Here is a 17556-nt window from a genome sequence, read left to right as displayed (position 1 = left end):
GTTTTCACCTTCCTTTGTAGACAGCAGAAGTTTGTTCCTGTTTTTTTTCTGTGCTTGTCTTGGGAGATAAGCATGTAGTTCTAGATTTGGGTTGTAAAAGCAGAAATTCCAGAAAACTAAATAACTTAGTGGGTTTTCCTGGCCTTAAAATATTTTAACTGTAAAATTGATGTATTTTTAAACAAATATTTAAAACAACATTAGGGATATATTGTGTATAACAGCCACACTGGAGTTCTTTTAGGAGTTAAAGTGTAAAGTTGAGGAAATGAGGACTTTCCTCAGAACTTCACCCCCACACGATATCAAAACATGATTTTGTTCTCTGTGGTTTATGAAGGTTTTGTTAATTTGTGGCATACTTTCTTCCACAAGTGGACTCCAGCGTTGACAGGTCTTTATGCTTCAGCATTAACTTTGGCATGGTTATTTTGGACTCAACAGCTTTAGGCAAATAGCCGTCTGGTCTCTCATCCATTTAAAGAATTAGTGTGAGGGGGAGATAATTTTTTGAAAAGTAAGGACTTCTTCATATTAAAACATAAATATGTGAGAACGTAGAGATATACGACTCAGCTTGCTACGCATTAAACTAGATTCTAACTCAGGAAGTCTTAATTTTCCCTTACGGTGGTGTTATGTTAGATTTCCCATCTGCATTGTGTCCTCAGCCATACTTAGAATTGTGTTTAGGAACAATATGAATCTGGGTTATTGAAGCTAGGTCCAAGCATAGTTATTAGAATTTGAGTTGGCTTTATACATGTGGATGTGCAAATCCTCTTGTAATTATTGTCCCTGTGTGAATTTAAATCTGCAGTGTTTCTACAGAGTTCATTAAAACCGATTTTTTTTTTTCCTAAGGTATGATTTTTTGGTTTGATATGTGGCTCTTTCATTTTCCATTTAAATTGCTAAGGTATGGATTTAATGCTTGCTTCCCAAATAACCAGATTGTTGGTTTTCAGATTTTATGAATAAATTTACTTTCCCCGCAGAGGTTTCATACTCTAAAATGTGTATCTGTATGGAAGTCGGTGTGTTCAGAACCTCATAATCCCTTTCATGACCACCCAACCAAATCAATAAGTGAATGACCTGTAGCGGTGTTGCAGCTGGTGTGAAGCTTAGATCTGCTGAGGGAAAAAAGGATGAACTGCTGGAACCACACCAGGCACTTATCAGGGTTTGCAGGCAGAAGTCAGTGGGATTTGTGTTCCTTTGTTGTTCAGAGGTGACTTACTAAGGTGTCTGAGATCTCAGAAACATGTGAGTGCTTCCTGGCATCTGTGTGGATACTTCTGTGGGCTTCCCTTTTCTGTCAGATTTTTACACCTAGGTTCAGAAGAGCAGAGCGCTCACAAAACCTCTGCCATGCTTCTGGAATACTAAGTGGTGTTGAGCATTGAGGCAGTTCTGTGGGCGCCACTGTGTGCTGAAACGGGCAGCTGTGGGTTTTCAGTGGGAATGTTCACCAGGAGCCCTAGTTAAGGTTGTAAATATTTGTCTTTCAAAAGCAAATCCTTAAGTAAGTGCTTTGTTTTGTTAGTATCAGTTCTGTTGATTCTAAATACAGTATTTTGACAATAGGAGTGTTTGGGGGAAAAAAATGTTCCGTTCCTTATCTTATTAGCTATTCTAATTGAAATCTGTAGTAGGCCATGATTTTCAAAACTTATTAAAAAAACATTAACCCCCCCATGGATTTAAATCCACAATGAGATAGCCGCTGCCTCTTTTGCTGAATCCTGGAGAGCAATTTAAGACTGAATTTGTTCACCAGCTTGTTCAAAGGAAACAGTGAGAATTGCTCTCGGAGACCTCCCTCTCCAACAAAGCTGAGGGTATGTCTGATGGCTGCGGTTCAGTTCACACCATTTATGATCTTGGCCTTTCTGCAGAGTTTTTCACTCTGGTGTAAGATGGAATTCTTGAAAAAAGGGAGTGCAGTAAGAATCTCTTTGGTTCTTGCTTTTAAAAAGCCATTCCCCTGCCATAATATTCCACCCTTAAGTATTTTACTGCTAATGTCCATTACTGTGAGAGCTGCGGAAGCAGGTGCTTCTGAGGTAGTTCTTGTTGGTGCTGCTCCTTGTGGTGCCCTCTAGAAAAGTCAAATTTGTTTGAATAGCTTGGTAGGGATAAGCCTTCAGCATGGACAGGATGCCTTGGCGAGCTGTGTACTTCCACTGCTGTGTACGTATGCGGGGGGCCTTTTTATGGTTTAACTTCACTTCAGGAAAACTGTTGTGTGTCAGCACCAGTTACTGAGACCCACGGTGTACTTTAAGTGAGGTACCACTTTAGCTTTTGGGGCCAGCTGGGATTTTCCTGTTTTCAGTTGGTTACGGTGTAGCCACACGAGCGTTTCCTGGACTTTGCTGACCTGGTGCAGGTATTGCTAGGCCTTTCTTATCTTCTACCGGGAATAATTAGGGGTTGTTAGGGGAAGTAAACTGTTTCTTCAGATTGCAGGGGAGCCCTTACAGGCCTTATACCAGCTCCGGGGTCACAAGACACTTTTTTCTCTATCCCTTGGGTATGGATGAAGGTAGAGATGTCTGAAATGGTTGAATACAGATACCGTTACAGCACTTGCATTCTGATGCTCCAAGTAGATTTGTCTGAATGTTTATCTGTGATATCTAAAAGTGCAGAAGTGCTGCTGGCAAGTGTAGTTCGGTTAATGAAAAAGGGAATGGAGCTTTATGAGCTTGGAATAGTGTTTCCTTTCAAAGGTGTTTCGAGGTGTGTGTACAATCTCGTTATGTTGCCTGCACTTAGGTAGTGGTTTTTTCAAAGCAATTTATGCATTTGCATCAAATTTCCCAGTTGAGCTCTGTGATGAATGAATAATGAATGCTGTAGATAAAATCGTAATTACTCGTCATTTAGAAAGCATCACCTTTCTTTATGCTTAGGTAGGTTTTTTGTAGCATATACTACTTACCAAAATGATGTTTTTCAGACCGGGCATCTTGTGGTGGCAAGTTTATTTTTCTGTAGTCTTTGGCTGATGATTTCTGTGCAGTTTCTGCCAGTTTTATCCTCAGCCAGGTAATGTTCCTTTCTTGTCTCCCATTTAACTAACCAGTCACAACACATTAAATTCAGAAGCACCTGTGAGGCAGGAGGTAGAGCTGTAGGGTTGTTCACGCACTCCCTGAGTGAGAAGAGGTTTTAAACCAATTAAAGCTATCCAGCCCTCAGTTAAATGTGGTGATGTTTTTCCAAATGGACTTGGGCTATAAATGCTGATGTAATCCATGTTGACCTGTGGCTCCCTTTATAGTCTGTCATTTGTCTGATTCCTGAGTATGTATTTCAGGAGTTGATGTGTATGTCACTGTCTTAAACATATCTGTATCTAACATTGTTTTGGGACTTCTTTCTCTGGGTTAGTTATGACAAATTAATCTTGTGGCAAATAGATACTGTCCATGTTATGGCTAATGAAATGCTGGAAATTTTACCCTCCCCCCCCCACCCAATATAAGGTCATTTTATAAGTTAGGATTGAGTGTTCCTTTCTCCAGAAGTGACAACTCTTCACAGTCAGATTAGAAACTAAGGGCATGGCAGTCTTTGGAGACAATTTATTCTAGTTTTGTCTGTTAATATTTCTAGTGGATTTTTAACAGACTGACAAAAATATACGCCTGGAAATTTAGAGGCTTAAAAAGAATCTAGCGATAGTTCTCTTAATTAAATGGCACCTTAACAAGTCACTCAGTACTGTAGGAGGATCTCATTTTTGAGGATGGAAAGATGAATCTTCCATCAGCTGCTGTCTTGCATGTAAAGGCTGATAAACCTGAAGTGATTGCTCCAGTGCAGCTGGATTGCACACATTGGATTGGATGGCACAGGATTGCTCCTGTGATCGTTCTTCCTTCTTTCCAGAGGCACTGACTTCTTGGAAACCTTGAACAAGTAGTGATGTGGTGACCGGCTCTGTTTCCTACTTACCACTTTCTTGGTGCTCCTTCCACTGTCCGCAGCTGCTCAGTGCTGCTGTCTTCTGCCTCCCTGGCAGTGTGAAGCTAATATGATTCTTGGCACTTTTACTGCTGTCTGGAGGGTGTTAAACTGGATTGATGACACTGATTATAATCTTGCCGCCCCAGCTTTGTTGTTTCTTGAGTAAATCCCTGAGCAGCAGCAAAGGACTAACTCAAGTCTGCTCATGGATTTGAGGCAGAGTTTTAGAAAGCTTCAGTACTGAGCACATGTGTGGTTAGATGTGCATACTTCCCATCGTGGTCAGGGCTGGGTCGTCATACACCAGTCAAGACTTGTATTCAGAACGTGCACATGCTCTTTATTCTTCAGGCAAAGGACCAAAAAGAAACTTCCAACTTTGAAAGTGAAGTTCAGCGGTGTTCTGTTACTTAATCTTCTCTTTCTCACTCCTTGTTGCTGAGTGTTTTCTTGTCTCTTACAAATTACTTGTAATCTTTGATTTAGATTATTTCAATGAATATAGGAAAGCTGTGTGGGATTTCTTGCTCATTCTTCTGCCTTTTTATTTTTTCCCCCTTGTTACCTCTGCCTTAGGCTAAGCCATGACTTCAGGATCTGGGCATGTGGACTCCAAGGCTGAGCTCACTGCTTTGCTTGAGCAATGGGAGAAAGAACATGGCAGCGGGCAAGACATGGTCCCGATTCTCACCAGGTAAGGTTTATTTAATAAATTCCTTAATCTGAATATCTGAAGTTACTTGACAGCAGCTTTTCCCATGTTTTTGCTTGACGTTTTTATGTACCTGATTACCTGCTGATAATTAGTTTTCTTGGTCTGGAAGCTGAACTATAACTGTGGTATTTAAATACACACAGATTTTGCTGAGAAATTTATATTGCAAAGATCTTACACAGACTGTCTCTAAAACATGAATTTAATTTTCTGAAACAGTAGAAGTCAGGGGAATCATTAAATAATTGAAATAACTTTGGTATCTTCACCTGAGGCTTGTAAACGTTGATCAAGGTTGAAAGCTATGAGAATGTTGTTCCATCAGAGTGGTCATGTGGGGTTTATGATTGTAGTAACATTGCTCAGATTAAATGAAAGGATGAGAGTGACTCCTTAGATGAATCAAGGGGATTATACTGAGAAGATTTTACTGAAGCTCGTAGGGCTTGTTTAAAATGAATTTTTATAACTTGATTAATTTTTCCTTAAACTGGATGTTGATTGACTGTCATTGTATTGTATGTGTAAGGAAAACTGTTCCCTGGACAAATAAATTAGTTCTAAGAGATGTGCAGGTACTAGTGACACCATTAATTAAAAGACATCTTCTATTACAAGAGAAACGTTTGAATTACCAATTGCATCTGTGATTTCCTAAGCCAGGCCTTACTCAGATAAGCTGATATGACTCTTCTTTAACAGATTGATAGAAATTCCACCGAATTGTTCCCTGTGCTCCTGGTGGCAGACCTGTGGCCTGCCTAGTGTATGCAGAATACACAGAGTGCTCTCATATGTTAAGAGCAATCCAGGTTTCTGTACTGCACTGCTCTGCCTTGTTGGGTAAGACAAGTCAGTGCACATATTCTGACCTGGCCTGAGGTGAAAGTAACAGGAATCTGGTAGAGCTTTTTGGCACAGATACTGTGCCATGCCTCACCTAGTGGCCACAACTTTTTTGCTGTTCTTACTATGTTTTTAAAATAGCAGCACAGAAGAGGAAGTTGAGCAGCAGAAAGCCAATCCTAAACACTTGAAAATGAGCAGGGCTCTTGAAAGTCATGTGACATGTTTTGGACATGTCTTGAAGGAAACGTGCTATTTCAGGGCTTTTTCTTGCAATCATAAACATCAGAAATTTACTATATTCCAAGAAATTGAAAGACATTTGAGTTAAACCTGTCTTTTCTGGTGTTTGTAGCAGTCTGGCACTTCTTGCTCCCCCTCAGTGCCTGGAATTCCTTACATTGTTTATGCCCAGACAAGTCCGGTAACTCTTTTGGTTCTCCAAGGTTTCTGTGCAGCAGGCAGAGTGGTTATGGATGGCAAAAGCTTGGGTATTTTGGCTTTTGTGGAGATAATACAGGTTTGTTTAAAGTAGATACAAGGGGCTCTACTGGCTCTGGCAGAAGCTGGATTTGCAGTACTTCAAGTATCAAGGGGAACCGTGTGTCTGTCTGGACTAGAGGGGTTTAGATACAGCACAGGTGTAAAAAAAAAATTGCTGGAAGAGGTGCTAGGAATCTTCACTGACTGGAGATTGTGTTAGCTGGTGTCCTGAGGCAGGGTAATGTCTTGCTTACTGTTTAGACTTAAGGCAGAGGAAGCTGTGGTCATGCTTGTTGATGAGTGACATTTTCCTGCTTCCTTCCACCTTCTGAGCTAAACAAAAGAAAACTTCCCTGTGTGGATTGGGGTCCGTGAAATGTGATGCTGAGGCAGCATATGTGAGAGTGCAGTAGTGAGCGTTACAATAGCAATAAGACAAGAAAAACAACAGTGTGGTTTATTGGCCACGGCTGAATTGTCACTTCCAAGTAAGCTAGTTTTCTAGATTTATGAACTCTGGAGCGTCAGAAGATTTTGAAGAAATTGCTGGAAAGCATGTCAGCAAACAACTGATACTGAATATATACAGTTTTCAAAAATACTGGAAATTGAAATGATCCTGCAAAAGCATTAGTTCGTAGTCTGGATGCAAGTCAATGTTCAACCATTCTGGTAAATCCTGGAGTCAGATACTTCACCACGTTCCAGAAGCCTCTCTCATAAAGGGAATAAGTCAGCATCTTAACATCATACTTCATCTCCACAAACCAAGCATGGTGTGGTGTGGGATCCAAGAGCATCTTGTGCTGTTGCAATCAGTTGTAAAGGCTCAGGTCAGTCATTAATGCTAAATGATGGCACAGAGCAATATTAGAATGGCTTTATTTTATGCCATCTAGATCCCTGGGAGTCTTGCAAAGTTGACACACTTTTATGTATACCACTGCCCCTTCCTCCCCCGCCCCCAAGGTGAGCTCAGTTTGTGGCAAGTGAAAATGAGGGTCTGATTACCTTCCCAAAGGTGATTGTAAAGAGGAAAAAAAAAGTAGTCAGAAGTGAAGGGAAAGAACTGCTGTGCCCATGTGAAACCTAGATCTTGTCTGCAAGCTCTGAAGTGGTTAGAGAACTGATAAAATGCCAAGTGAATGAAGGAAATCTTGAAACCTGCATAAAAGTTCAGTGGTTTTGTGAATTGGTTTTTGTTAAAGCCCTGTGTGACACCTGCCTATGTTATGAGGCAGGAATGAGCTTTGTTGGTAATCTGACTCTCCTGTTCCTGTTGCTTCAACTGAGAATTGATGAAGCTGTTGATCTAGAGATTCTGCCAAGTCACGTCACAAACCACCTTTGTATACATTAGTTAGAAGAAGGGCATTGTAAGCAAGCTTGACTTTTTTTTTCAGTTTGAAAGTTAGTTTTAAGGAGGTAGTGCTGTTTTATTTTGCTCAAACAGTTGTGACTAATTGTCTCAAAACCCCCCATAATTGGTGATTCACGTGCCTGTTTCATCTAGGCTGTGACAATGTTTTCGGCCCTGAAACCACTTGGCAGCTCCAGCTGGCATGCAGTTTGGCTGCCTCCCTAAGCAGGATGGACTGATGAGAATGTTGTGCTCACTTTCCATGCTGCGTGTCTGTGCTGTCTGGCACATGATCAAAATGCTGATTATCACCTAAAAAGATCTGACAAGTCTAGGGTGCAGCTCCCCATTTGTCCCAGTTGTGTCTCAGCAGGCACTCCTCAAGCTATTAGTTCTCATGGAAAAAACTGAGAAGCTGGCAGTGGTGTATTTAAGTAACTTGCTTTTGCCAGAAATTCAGGAGAGCTCAAGCTGTGCCACCTGTTATCAAGGGAAACAAGTTACATCTCTTCACATTTAGGCTTACTAAAAGTAAATATTAGAACTCTACAGGATAAACAGTTTGCTGAAAGAATTGTCGGATCAGAGACAAGCAGGAAAGTTCTCTGCTCGTTGCTGATGAGCTTATTTTCTGCTTCTACAGTCTGGGCAGGCTTCGTAACGTCCTCCTCTGTCATACCGGCAAGTCCATGTAGCTCACAGAGGCAGGATTAAGTACATTTTTGCCTCTAATTGTCCCTGGGAACACAGGGTATTTTCTGGAAAGTAACAGGAATGGAGTAGAAGCCAGTGCCATTCTGAAAGGAAAATCCCCTGCAAAAGAAATATTTTTCGAGGGAATACTGCAGCCTTCCAGCAGTTCTCCCTTCTCTGCCTGGCTCACTGCCCTGCAGTATTAAGACCTTGTTTTAAAATGCTGTACTGCACATAAATTCTGCACCCTGCTCTAGACCTCAGTAGAGAGGAGGGAATGAGACGTTATACCAAGGAAATAAGATTTAATTTGCTAATGTTTTTTTGAATACTGCTCTTTATTTTGCCTCAAACTGCATGTTATTTCTACTGTAACACTTCATGGAGAAAGACAGTGGATGACTATGGAATTATTTATTGCTTGGCCATGAGATGATCTCCCCCTTCTTGATTTTGTTTAAATAATAATAATAATTCATTCTCTTACTGCTCATTCTAAATGAGTTAGAGCATAGGATGTCTTGCGGCTGCTGAGACTGCATCTCAATTTAGGGGAAGGCATAGCTTCAAAACAACTATCTCTCTTTTTCTGATATGGAGGAGCATATCCTGCACTTGGAGAACTGTGGCTGAGTTTCTCCTTGTCTTATCCATTGCAGTAACTGACACATGCTAAAAAGTTGAGCTTTGATGGAGCTGTAGGGATAAGCTAAACAGAGATTACACCACACTTTCAAAAATATCTGTATTATTGCACAATATTATTAAAATTTAGTATGCAAAAATAACAAAAAAAATGTGTAGGCAGTTTGAGCAGCTGCCCCTGCACAGGCTAAATAGGGAGGAGGTGTAAGTCACCTATTTACTGGAAATGAAAGACTATGTGATGGTGAGAAGGACTACTGACGCCCTTTTGTTAGCTCTAGCTCTTTACAGTGTTGTAGAATATCATGAGGTCTCTAATATGAGTAAGTAAAAGGTGTTTGCCCTCCAGAGTGTCGTGCTTATGCATTGCTGGGGTGTCGATATGGGTCAGTGTGTTTTGGAGCACAGATGGGATATTAGAGGTAAATCTCTTTTCTCAGCCCTCCACTGTGAACAGTCTGAAGTCCTCTGGTGGCACTCAATGCTGTTCAAATGAAAGTTGAGCTGTTTTGTAGTGCTTTGACAGACACTGTGAGGAGCTGCACGTTAGGAGAAGACCAAGTACGAATTCTGCTCATTTGGTATCATTCCTTCTGCAGAATGTCTGAGCTGATTGAGAAGGAGACTGAAGAGTACCGCAAAGGGGATCCGGATCCATTCGATGACCGTCACCCAGGTAAGGTGTCCTCATGGTTTTGTCAGCATCAGCTCTGTCGCAATGGATACCTGGCAATTCATATGGAAGAGTAAGCAATTTTTAGGCTGCATGTGCCCACTGGTGATCAAGGTCTGATCCTGGGTAATTGTGCTCTGTAGTGCTGGTATCTGGCAGTTTTGACATTTGCTGCAAGATTTTGAGGCCTGGGTAGAGTTTTGGAAGAGTGTATCCGAGGCTGATCTATGACATAAGGGTATGATAGTGTTAAGAGGTTGTAGTTAACGTGAAGGTGTTAGATGGACAGGGAAGACATTCTGTCTCAGATTATCCTGAATTTGCTGTTAAGTGCAGTGCTTTAGAATAGTTACATTCAGCCGTTCATGCTTTCTATCTTGTTATCCTTAGGTTGTTTGTTTTTTTTTTTTTTTTGGAGAGTACTTATTTCCAAGGTACTGGAACTGCCTGGCATCTGCATCTTCACTGTCTACAAAAATCCCAGTCCAATACTATTGGACTGCTCAAATGCGTCGTGCTGACTAGTAGGCATTCTAGGGAGGTAATGCCTACTAGAAAAAATAAGTTGGTGAATAATTCTTATTATTTCTTCTGTAATTTTTCTTCTGAGAAAGGTCCTGCAAGTTAGAGCATTCCACAGTCAGTTTGAGTATAGCAGTATTAATCTTGAGGTAGGTGTTTAAGTTTTTTCCCATTTCTCCCACAGGTCGAGCAGACCCAGAGTGCATGCTTGGTCACTTACTGAGGATCCTCTTCAAGAATGATGATTTCATGAATGCAGTAGGTTTGCTCTGAGAACCATATCTGTCAATTCCCAACACCTTCTTATGGCTTTTGTTTACTTTGTGCTGGTTGACCTCAGTACTTGTTCAATATTTATTTTACTGTCATCCAGACTATCTTGTCCATAGCAGTGGTTTTTAAAATAGGTTTAAGTGCAACTCATTTGCCGCTGGTGAAGTGACTCAAGGAAAGGGGAGTTCGTGAGCTGTTCAGGAGTGCTGAAATATGTGTAAACAATTGAATTAGTTCTTCTCAATATTTATCAGTCTCTTTAAATAAAGCTCCTCTATTACAAGTTTAAAAGTATAATTAATTTCTGAAATGGAAATTAATATCACTAATTCCATTCCCTTGTCTCTGGATGCTTGGAAATGCTGGGTTACGCGGAGTATGTCAGCTCTAGAAGACTGAGATGGAAAATGAGGAGGCAAGAGCCTGGCCTTCCTCTTGCATCACCATGCTCTAACATGAGTTAATAGCTGGAATCTTTGTTACTCTCACATCCCTGCAAGTGCCTGTATTGGTACATATTGCTGTAAGGGTTCTGATGGATTGCTCGCATGTAGCTTTTCTGTTGTTAACTGCAAGGTTAAGCAAACAGGTGCCATTAAAAATGTGCAATTTTTTACGTTGACTTTTTTTAGCTGTTACCTTTTTGTGTTTACTGAACTGCAATTTTTTTAGGCACTTGTCTTACAAATCTCTTCAAGATAGTGAACAGCAGATCAGAAGGGATTCTGTTTCTCTAGGAGGTAATTTCAGCTTTTGAGGCACTGGAGGGAGCAGGTTAAAGGCCAGTCATCCTGAGATCCAGGACTTGCATGCTGACGTTTCTACTTTATCGTTTTGCTGCTGTGGGAGTTGTAAGGGTTTCACTGCACCAGTTTTGGTCAGAGGAGAACTTCAAACCAATGCTGTTCGTGATCTTCTCTAGCTAGTGAATGCTTACGTGATGACAAGCAGAGAACCACCATTAAACACTGCTGCCTGCCGACTTCTTCTGGATATCATGCCGGGACTGGAAACAGCTGTGGTCTTCCAGGAGAAGGTACCTTCTGTACTAAGGCTGAGTTTTTAAGCTTGGTGTATTATGTACTCCAACTGTCCTTCTCGTAGGAGAAACCAATAAAAAGCCACGCTGAAATCCTGTCTCTAGGAGACAATCTATTCAGTCTTGCTAATGAATTGGGGCTTCTTGATCTTGGCTTGTTCAACTGATCAAATCTTTAGCATTTTGCAGCTTTTAAGGTATAACAGGACTGATCCAAGCACAGGATCAGAAACTTAATGTAATGTTTTGGGAAGTGTTATAATTTGCATTGTTATTTTGTAGACCTGTGTATGGAGCAGGCGGTATAGACCGTGAGTACTTGCAGCAGGAGCTGTGCCCAGTAATCCCAGCTACAGCAGAGCGATAGCTTTGTTAGAGCTGAGTGATAAGCAAGTCATACTTTAACTAAGCGGTCTAAAATCCACATGCTTTGTGGGGATTATCTGGAGCTGTGATGGACGGCTGAATCAGGCTTCTGTATGTTGACAAATGGTTTTCTGAAGGAATGCACAGAGTGGTGAAAGTGAGGCGAAAGCTGATTTCACTCTGGAGCCACAGTTCCTCATCTGTAAAAAACTCATGTAATGTTTTTCTGAAGTTTGGAAATCAGGTAGTGCTTTATATAAAAGTTCTAAATTAATTTCTTTACTATTGGAGATATGGATGTGAACTCTAAAGCGTGATAAAAGGAATGAATGATGTGCTTCGTTTGTGAAGGATCAAATTCAATTTGAGATCTTTTATCTATCCAAAGACTAAGGCTGTGAGGCTTTGATAGAATAAAAAAATAAAGCAAAACCGTAGTCCCCATTTGTGGAGGATACAGCTTTTTTCAGAGACCAAATCTCTCTAGAAATGGAAATTAAATTTTTAAATTAAGTTTTGCACTTAAAGATTTTCTTACTTTTTGACTCGTGAATGTATTGAGTGCGGGAGGCTGTAGGGTAGCTCAGGGCCTAAGGGGAGAGGTGCTGTACTGGCCACCTAGGGGCCCTCTGCTGGGCAAGAGTTTCCACATCCCAGTGATTTTTCTGGGATTTTTTAATGACATAAGAGCATTGAAATAATAAAGCTATTTTCTTTAAATATAGAACAGGCAACTCTAAAAATCTGTCAGCTGAGTTCTAATGGACATGTAGGACTATTCACTATTACTTTTAACCAATCCTTTGTGGTATTGTATCTATGATTCAAATTACGTGCAAGATTCCTGTCTCAGTAATGATGTGGTGTGATGTTTGAAAATCCAGTAGTGTTCCAGAGGAAGAAAATCAATCTGTCATTCTAAACCGTTGTCTTTTTAATCGACTGTTTTAACTTAGCCAGCCTTGTTAAGAAAACTGGCCTGGCAGGCTGTGTTCAAACGCTGCTGATTTTGTTACTATTGAAAGGATTAACCATATTTCACATGAAGATTTTCATATGTGCAGATCGATGTACTTGCACACGTTTCTCTCTTCTCCAGACAAGATGGATTTCTGTCTGTGTTGAGAATTGTTCTGCTGGTTGGTGAGTGGTCATTAGTGTAAAGAGCTCCTCTGCCTGGCACCAGGCAGCTTGCTTATTTAAGTGACTTTTCAGTTTGGCCCTCATAAGCTTTTAGTGAAATGGAAGAAATCTAGCCAAATTCTGTTCTACTTGGTGTAAGTTCAACACGACTTCTTTGAAATCCACTAAATTGCTAGAGATTTATATTGGTGATTTCACAGGAGCTTTGGGCTCAATGTTTCAACTCCTCAATTTATATCTGTAGTGCTTTGCCACTTCCTGGGCAGTAGGTTGCCTCCCCACTTCATAAAAATTTTGCAGGTGTGCAGATTCTGGTTCCAAATGTCTGATGCCTGGGAATAGTTTTATGCAGCTTAAAATGCTAGAGTGTTTTGTTTTGTGTTGTTTTGGTTTTTGTTGTTGGCTGTTTTGTTTTTTTGTTCCAGATATTTTTGATTCGTTACATGATTGGTAGGAAATCCAGCCTGGTCCTTACTAGAGATGGGGAGAATTGTTACCAGCAGATGCTTTCACTGGGACTGAGAAGTTAAAAATGAAAAATAACTGTTGGAACTGCTTTCTTATTTCCTTCATTTTAGGAAGGCATAGTTGAAAATCTCTTTAAGTGGGCACGAGAGGCTGATCAGCCACTAAGGACATATGCAACGGGGCTATTAGGAGGAGCAATGGAAAACCAAGATATTGCTGCAAATTACAGGGATGAGAACTCACAGTTGGTAAGGATCTCTCAATCACTTTCCTTTACCATGTATTAACTGTACGGTTATATTACAGTTACCGTGTATTCACTGTGGCTGTAGTAATATCTGTAAATCAGTAGCTCATGCGTTCCATCCTTTCCTGATCATGCATTTGCGATGACCATTTCCTGAGGCAGTGACGTGCAGCCTGCTTTTGCTGTGGTAAAAAGGCCAATGGAAAGCTAATAAAGCAAATACTATACTCTTTAATATGACTCATTCACAGCTTCCTTAAAGAAACTGTTCAGAAGCTTTATGTCTGTAACTATTGCGTGTCATGATTTGTGTACCAGACAGATTTTAAAACATGGGGGCAACTTAATATGAAATTGCGTTCTCCTCTATTCTAAACCTTTCACCACATTAGTGCTGATTTTGTATGTAGTACATCAGCAATTGAGATGGCTTTTGGGAGAAGGTAGGATAGGCAAATTTATCTCCTGGTGTATGTTCACTGTGTGGTGGAAGCGTGGTTGAATAGTAATTCTTGCATAGATAAGGCTTTAAAAATAGAAGCGTGACCTTAGGTTTTGTGGAACTGCAATTTATCAAAGCTGCTGCTTCGAAAGAGAATGTTGCATTTATTCTAGGCCAGGCTGAGGTGATGGAAGGGTGGCGTAAGCTGCAGTGTAGTTCTGTAGCAACCGTAAAACTCTTGATGGCCACTTACAAGCCACTTCATGCAGGGGACTAAGTACTAATATTTTAGAATGACAGTAGCTGCAGCAAAAAGGATTGGAGTTTTCTTCCTCACATTGAAATCATTATTTCTCTGGGCAAATGTACACCACCGTGTACTTGACACTTCATGCTGTGAAGCTGGTTGTACGACAAGAGCAAAAAATACAGCTGATGTGAGTTGCACAATCAAAGCAAGAAGTGTGTTCTCATATACGATTCTCTTCTGAAACAGGTGGCTTTGGTGCTTCGACGGCTACGAGAGTTGCAGGTTACTGAAATGACCACCAAACAGGAAAACAAGCGTCCCAGTCCTCGGAAAGTGCCATCAGATCCTCTGCTACCTCTAGATGAGGAGGCTGTGGATATGGATTATGGAGAGATGGCAGTAGATGGAGAGCAAGAGGAAGTCTCTGGTGATATGGAGATCTCCTTTCATCTTGATTCAAGTCACAAGACCAGCAGCAGAGTAAACTCTGCTACCAAGCTAGATGATGGAGGACTGAAAAAAAACAAATCAGGGAAACAGCATGAAAGAGACGGCTTCCGGAAAGCCAAGCAAAAGTTGGGCTTCTCCTCTTCAGAACCAGAGCGGATGTTTGTTGAACTGTCCAACAGCAGCTGGTCAGAAATGTCGCCGTGGGTGATTGGGACTAATTATACACTTTACCCCTTGACTCCTGCCATAGAGCAGAGGCTAATTCTTCAGTACCTGACTCCCTTAGGGGAGTACCAAGAGGTGAGCACATGAAGGTGGGAGGAAGCACTCTGTGCTTGAATTCTCCTGACAAAGCTATGAGTGGTGCTGTGGGGAAAAATTTGTAGAACTGTTGTATCGCTCTCTGACATGTCCTGATATGACTGCGATCAGTAACCTTTCCTGAGCTGTTTTGGTGAAGTCATGAATTTGAGTATTTCTTGGTGGGTAACTCAAACCTGAACCTAGCAGATATGTGGTCTAGTAGTTGGAACATGGCACTACGAATCTTGTTCCTGGTTACTGTTAAATTTGCTGATTGTTTACATGACGCAGGGCAAGTCACTTTGTTTGAAATACAGACGTTTTCCCTCTGGGGGATGCGATTTAAAGCCTGAGGAAATAATGAACTTGAAATACTGTGTGGACTGGTTTGTGTAACCTCTGCAGTAGTCCTGATGAGAAGTGGCAGTGCCCATGTTATGCAGGTGCTTTTCAGAGCTGTAGTTGCTTACGTGGCTGAAGTAGTTAGTCACTGTTGGATTTACCAAAGTGTGTTTCCTTTTTCCCCTTTTTTTTAACCATACAACTCAAGTTAGTGTAGGTCTGCAGGCCACCTTTATTTTCTGTCACATCTATTTTAGGTAGTTTAACTTAGTTTGAAATAAAACAAAGCAGCAGTTTTGCTTTGTAATGTACTTCACGTGTGCGTGCATATGTGTGCCTTGCTGCTGTGAGAGCCAAAGAAAGCATTATCCCCCGAATATCCTGCATGCTGACTGGATCACTTCATATGCCAGCAATAATAGGATATAAAAATAGGAATTAATACTATAAGGCTGTTAGACAAAGAATTATACGAAGAGTTTTGGTGTGTTGCCCTGCTCTCCTGTTTTTTCTGTTCAATTGGGTAGTTGTCTTTGCACAGATGGAAAGTGGAACCCATCTCCAGGGTATCTGTGTGGACTTGCCTTAGCCGCACTTGAAGGAGAGTCTTAAGGTTTCCGTGTGGCAGCTGTCATGCACCTTGCTGCAGTCAGCAGATGTATTACAAGAGGTCTGTTAACCTTTATTGCTTCCTATGGATGGAGCTGGTTACCACTGACCTCTCTTAACAGGTATCTGCTAATAAGGGAAGATCGGGGGTTTGAGAGAGTAAAAACCAAAGCAGACCTTGTATTTCCTGTGAAATGTTCAGCTCGTCTCCCATTTTTATTTTTCTCAGCTGCTACCCATCTTTATGCAACTGGGATCAAGGGAGCTGATGATGTACTACATCGATTTGAAGCGAACCAATGATGTGCTGCTCACTTTTGAAGCCCTTAAGGTAAATTACTTTCATAACGCCTAATATGTGCCATAAACTTTGTAAAAGCATTGACTGTATGTCTGCTGCATGTGTCAAAAGCAGGTGCTCACTTTCTTGAGGGCTGTGTATCTTGCAGGACTTCCTGGGCTTGGAATTGGCTTTCACTCAACTTGAATGCCTTGTGGTTTTGTTTTTATAACTCTCGAGAATTTAAAAAAAAAAAACAAAAAAAAAGGGCAGAGGGAATAAAAAGATCCTAATTGTGCAGGAAGTGCCATTAATTTCACCTACGATCTACCTATCTGAAGATGCTAAAAATTGCTTTTTCTGTCAAATGCTTGTGTCTCTGCTGCCCTTAGATGGCATTGCTGAGTTGTCCCGCTGCCTGTCATGGGGCATTTGTGAGTGGTGAGAAAGCATCTTATTCACAGAAGCCCCAGCATGACATCTTTGAGCTTTATGTTTGAAATACAATATTTTTTGTGTGAGTAGTCTTTAAAGTTACCTCCCCAAGGTACAAAACCTCACAAAATAACCTTACTCAAGCCAAAGCTGCAGCGCAGCGGCACAAGTTACATTTTTCTGTGTGTCCTTTCCCTCTTTCACAGTGGCTCCTCTGCCTCTGATCCTCCAGTATCATCTTTCTCTCATTTCATTGTCATTCATCTGGAAGTTTTTTTCCAAGGAGCAGCGTTCCTGCACAAGGTGTAGGTTACCTAAGTTGGCAGTGGGGTGGGGTTTACAATGGTTCTTAGTGTTTCCTCTGAAGGTGTTGGTAACAGAATAGTGCGTAATAATCTTCAGTGCAGCTGCACACTTCTGCTTTAACAGGAAGAGGAAATAAGGGGGACAAAGCAAGGAGTGCTTTTTTTTCCTGCTGTCTGTTTTTCTGTGGGGTGAGGGATGGCATTGATGACAGTTTGAAGAATTCCAACCTAACCTACTTTTATCCTTCCTTAGCATTTGGCATCGTTGCTGCTGCACAACAAGTTTGCAACGGAGTTTGTTGCTCATGGAGGAGTGCAAAAGTTGCTGGAGATTCCTCGTCCTTCCATGGCAGCAACAGGGGTCTCCATGTGCTTATATTATTTGTCTTACAACCAAGATGCCATGGAGAGGGTAAGAGGCATTCTTTTACTGGAACTGCGGTGATTCCTGTTGTTTCTTAGTGTTTCCACCTGTGTTCAAACAGTGAATAAACTTCTGCTAAGCTAAAAAGCAAATGTATATAGACGACTTTGGTGCAGAGGCAATAGGAAATATATAATAATGGTGTATTTGAGGCTTTTCTTTCAAGGGTGTGAATTTCAGCTCATAGGAAATTAACTGAAGACTTGTCTTGTCAGCATTGTCTCTATACTTTCATCACCCTTTTCATCCTATTATTCACTCT

General features: G+C 41.1%; 1 protein-coding gene across 1 annotated transcript in view; it reads left to right on the top strand.

Moving 5' to 3' along the window:
- Positions 1-4555: 4555 nt before the first annotated feature.
- Positions 4556-17556, top strand: part of VPRBP (Vpr (HIV-1) binding protein) — a 46464-nt gene continuing 33463 nt past the window's right edge. The window contains exons 1-8 of the mRNA XM_010140820.1: positions 4556-4675; positions 9323-9399; positions 10103-10176; positions 11114-11227; positions 13318-13455; positions 14393-14896; positions 16080-16181; positions 17124-17282. Of these exons, the coding sequence (XP_010139122.1) occupies positions 4566-4675; positions 9323-9399; positions 10103-10176; positions 11114-11227; positions 13318-13455; positions 14393-14896; positions 16080-16181; positions 17124-17282 (1278 nt within the window). The 5' untranslated portion in view covers positions 4556-4565. The remainder of the gene's footprint in view (positions 4676-9322; positions 9400-10102; positions 10177-11113; positions 11228-13317; positions 13456-14392; positions 14897-16079; positions 16182-17123; positions 17283-17556) is intronic.

Source organism: Buceros rhinoceros, unplaced genomic scaffold (assembly GCF_000710305.1).
Source record: "Buceros rhinoceros silvestris isolate BGI_N320 unplaced genomic scaffold, ASM71030v1 scaffold32007, whole genome shotgun sequence".
Lineage (NCBI taxonomy): Eukaryota > Metazoa > Chordata > Aves > Bucerotiformes > Bucerotidae > Buceros > Buceros rhinoceros.
The sequence above is the reverse complement of the archived record's forward strand: the minus strand, read 5'-3'. Positions and strand labels throughout refer to the sequence as shown.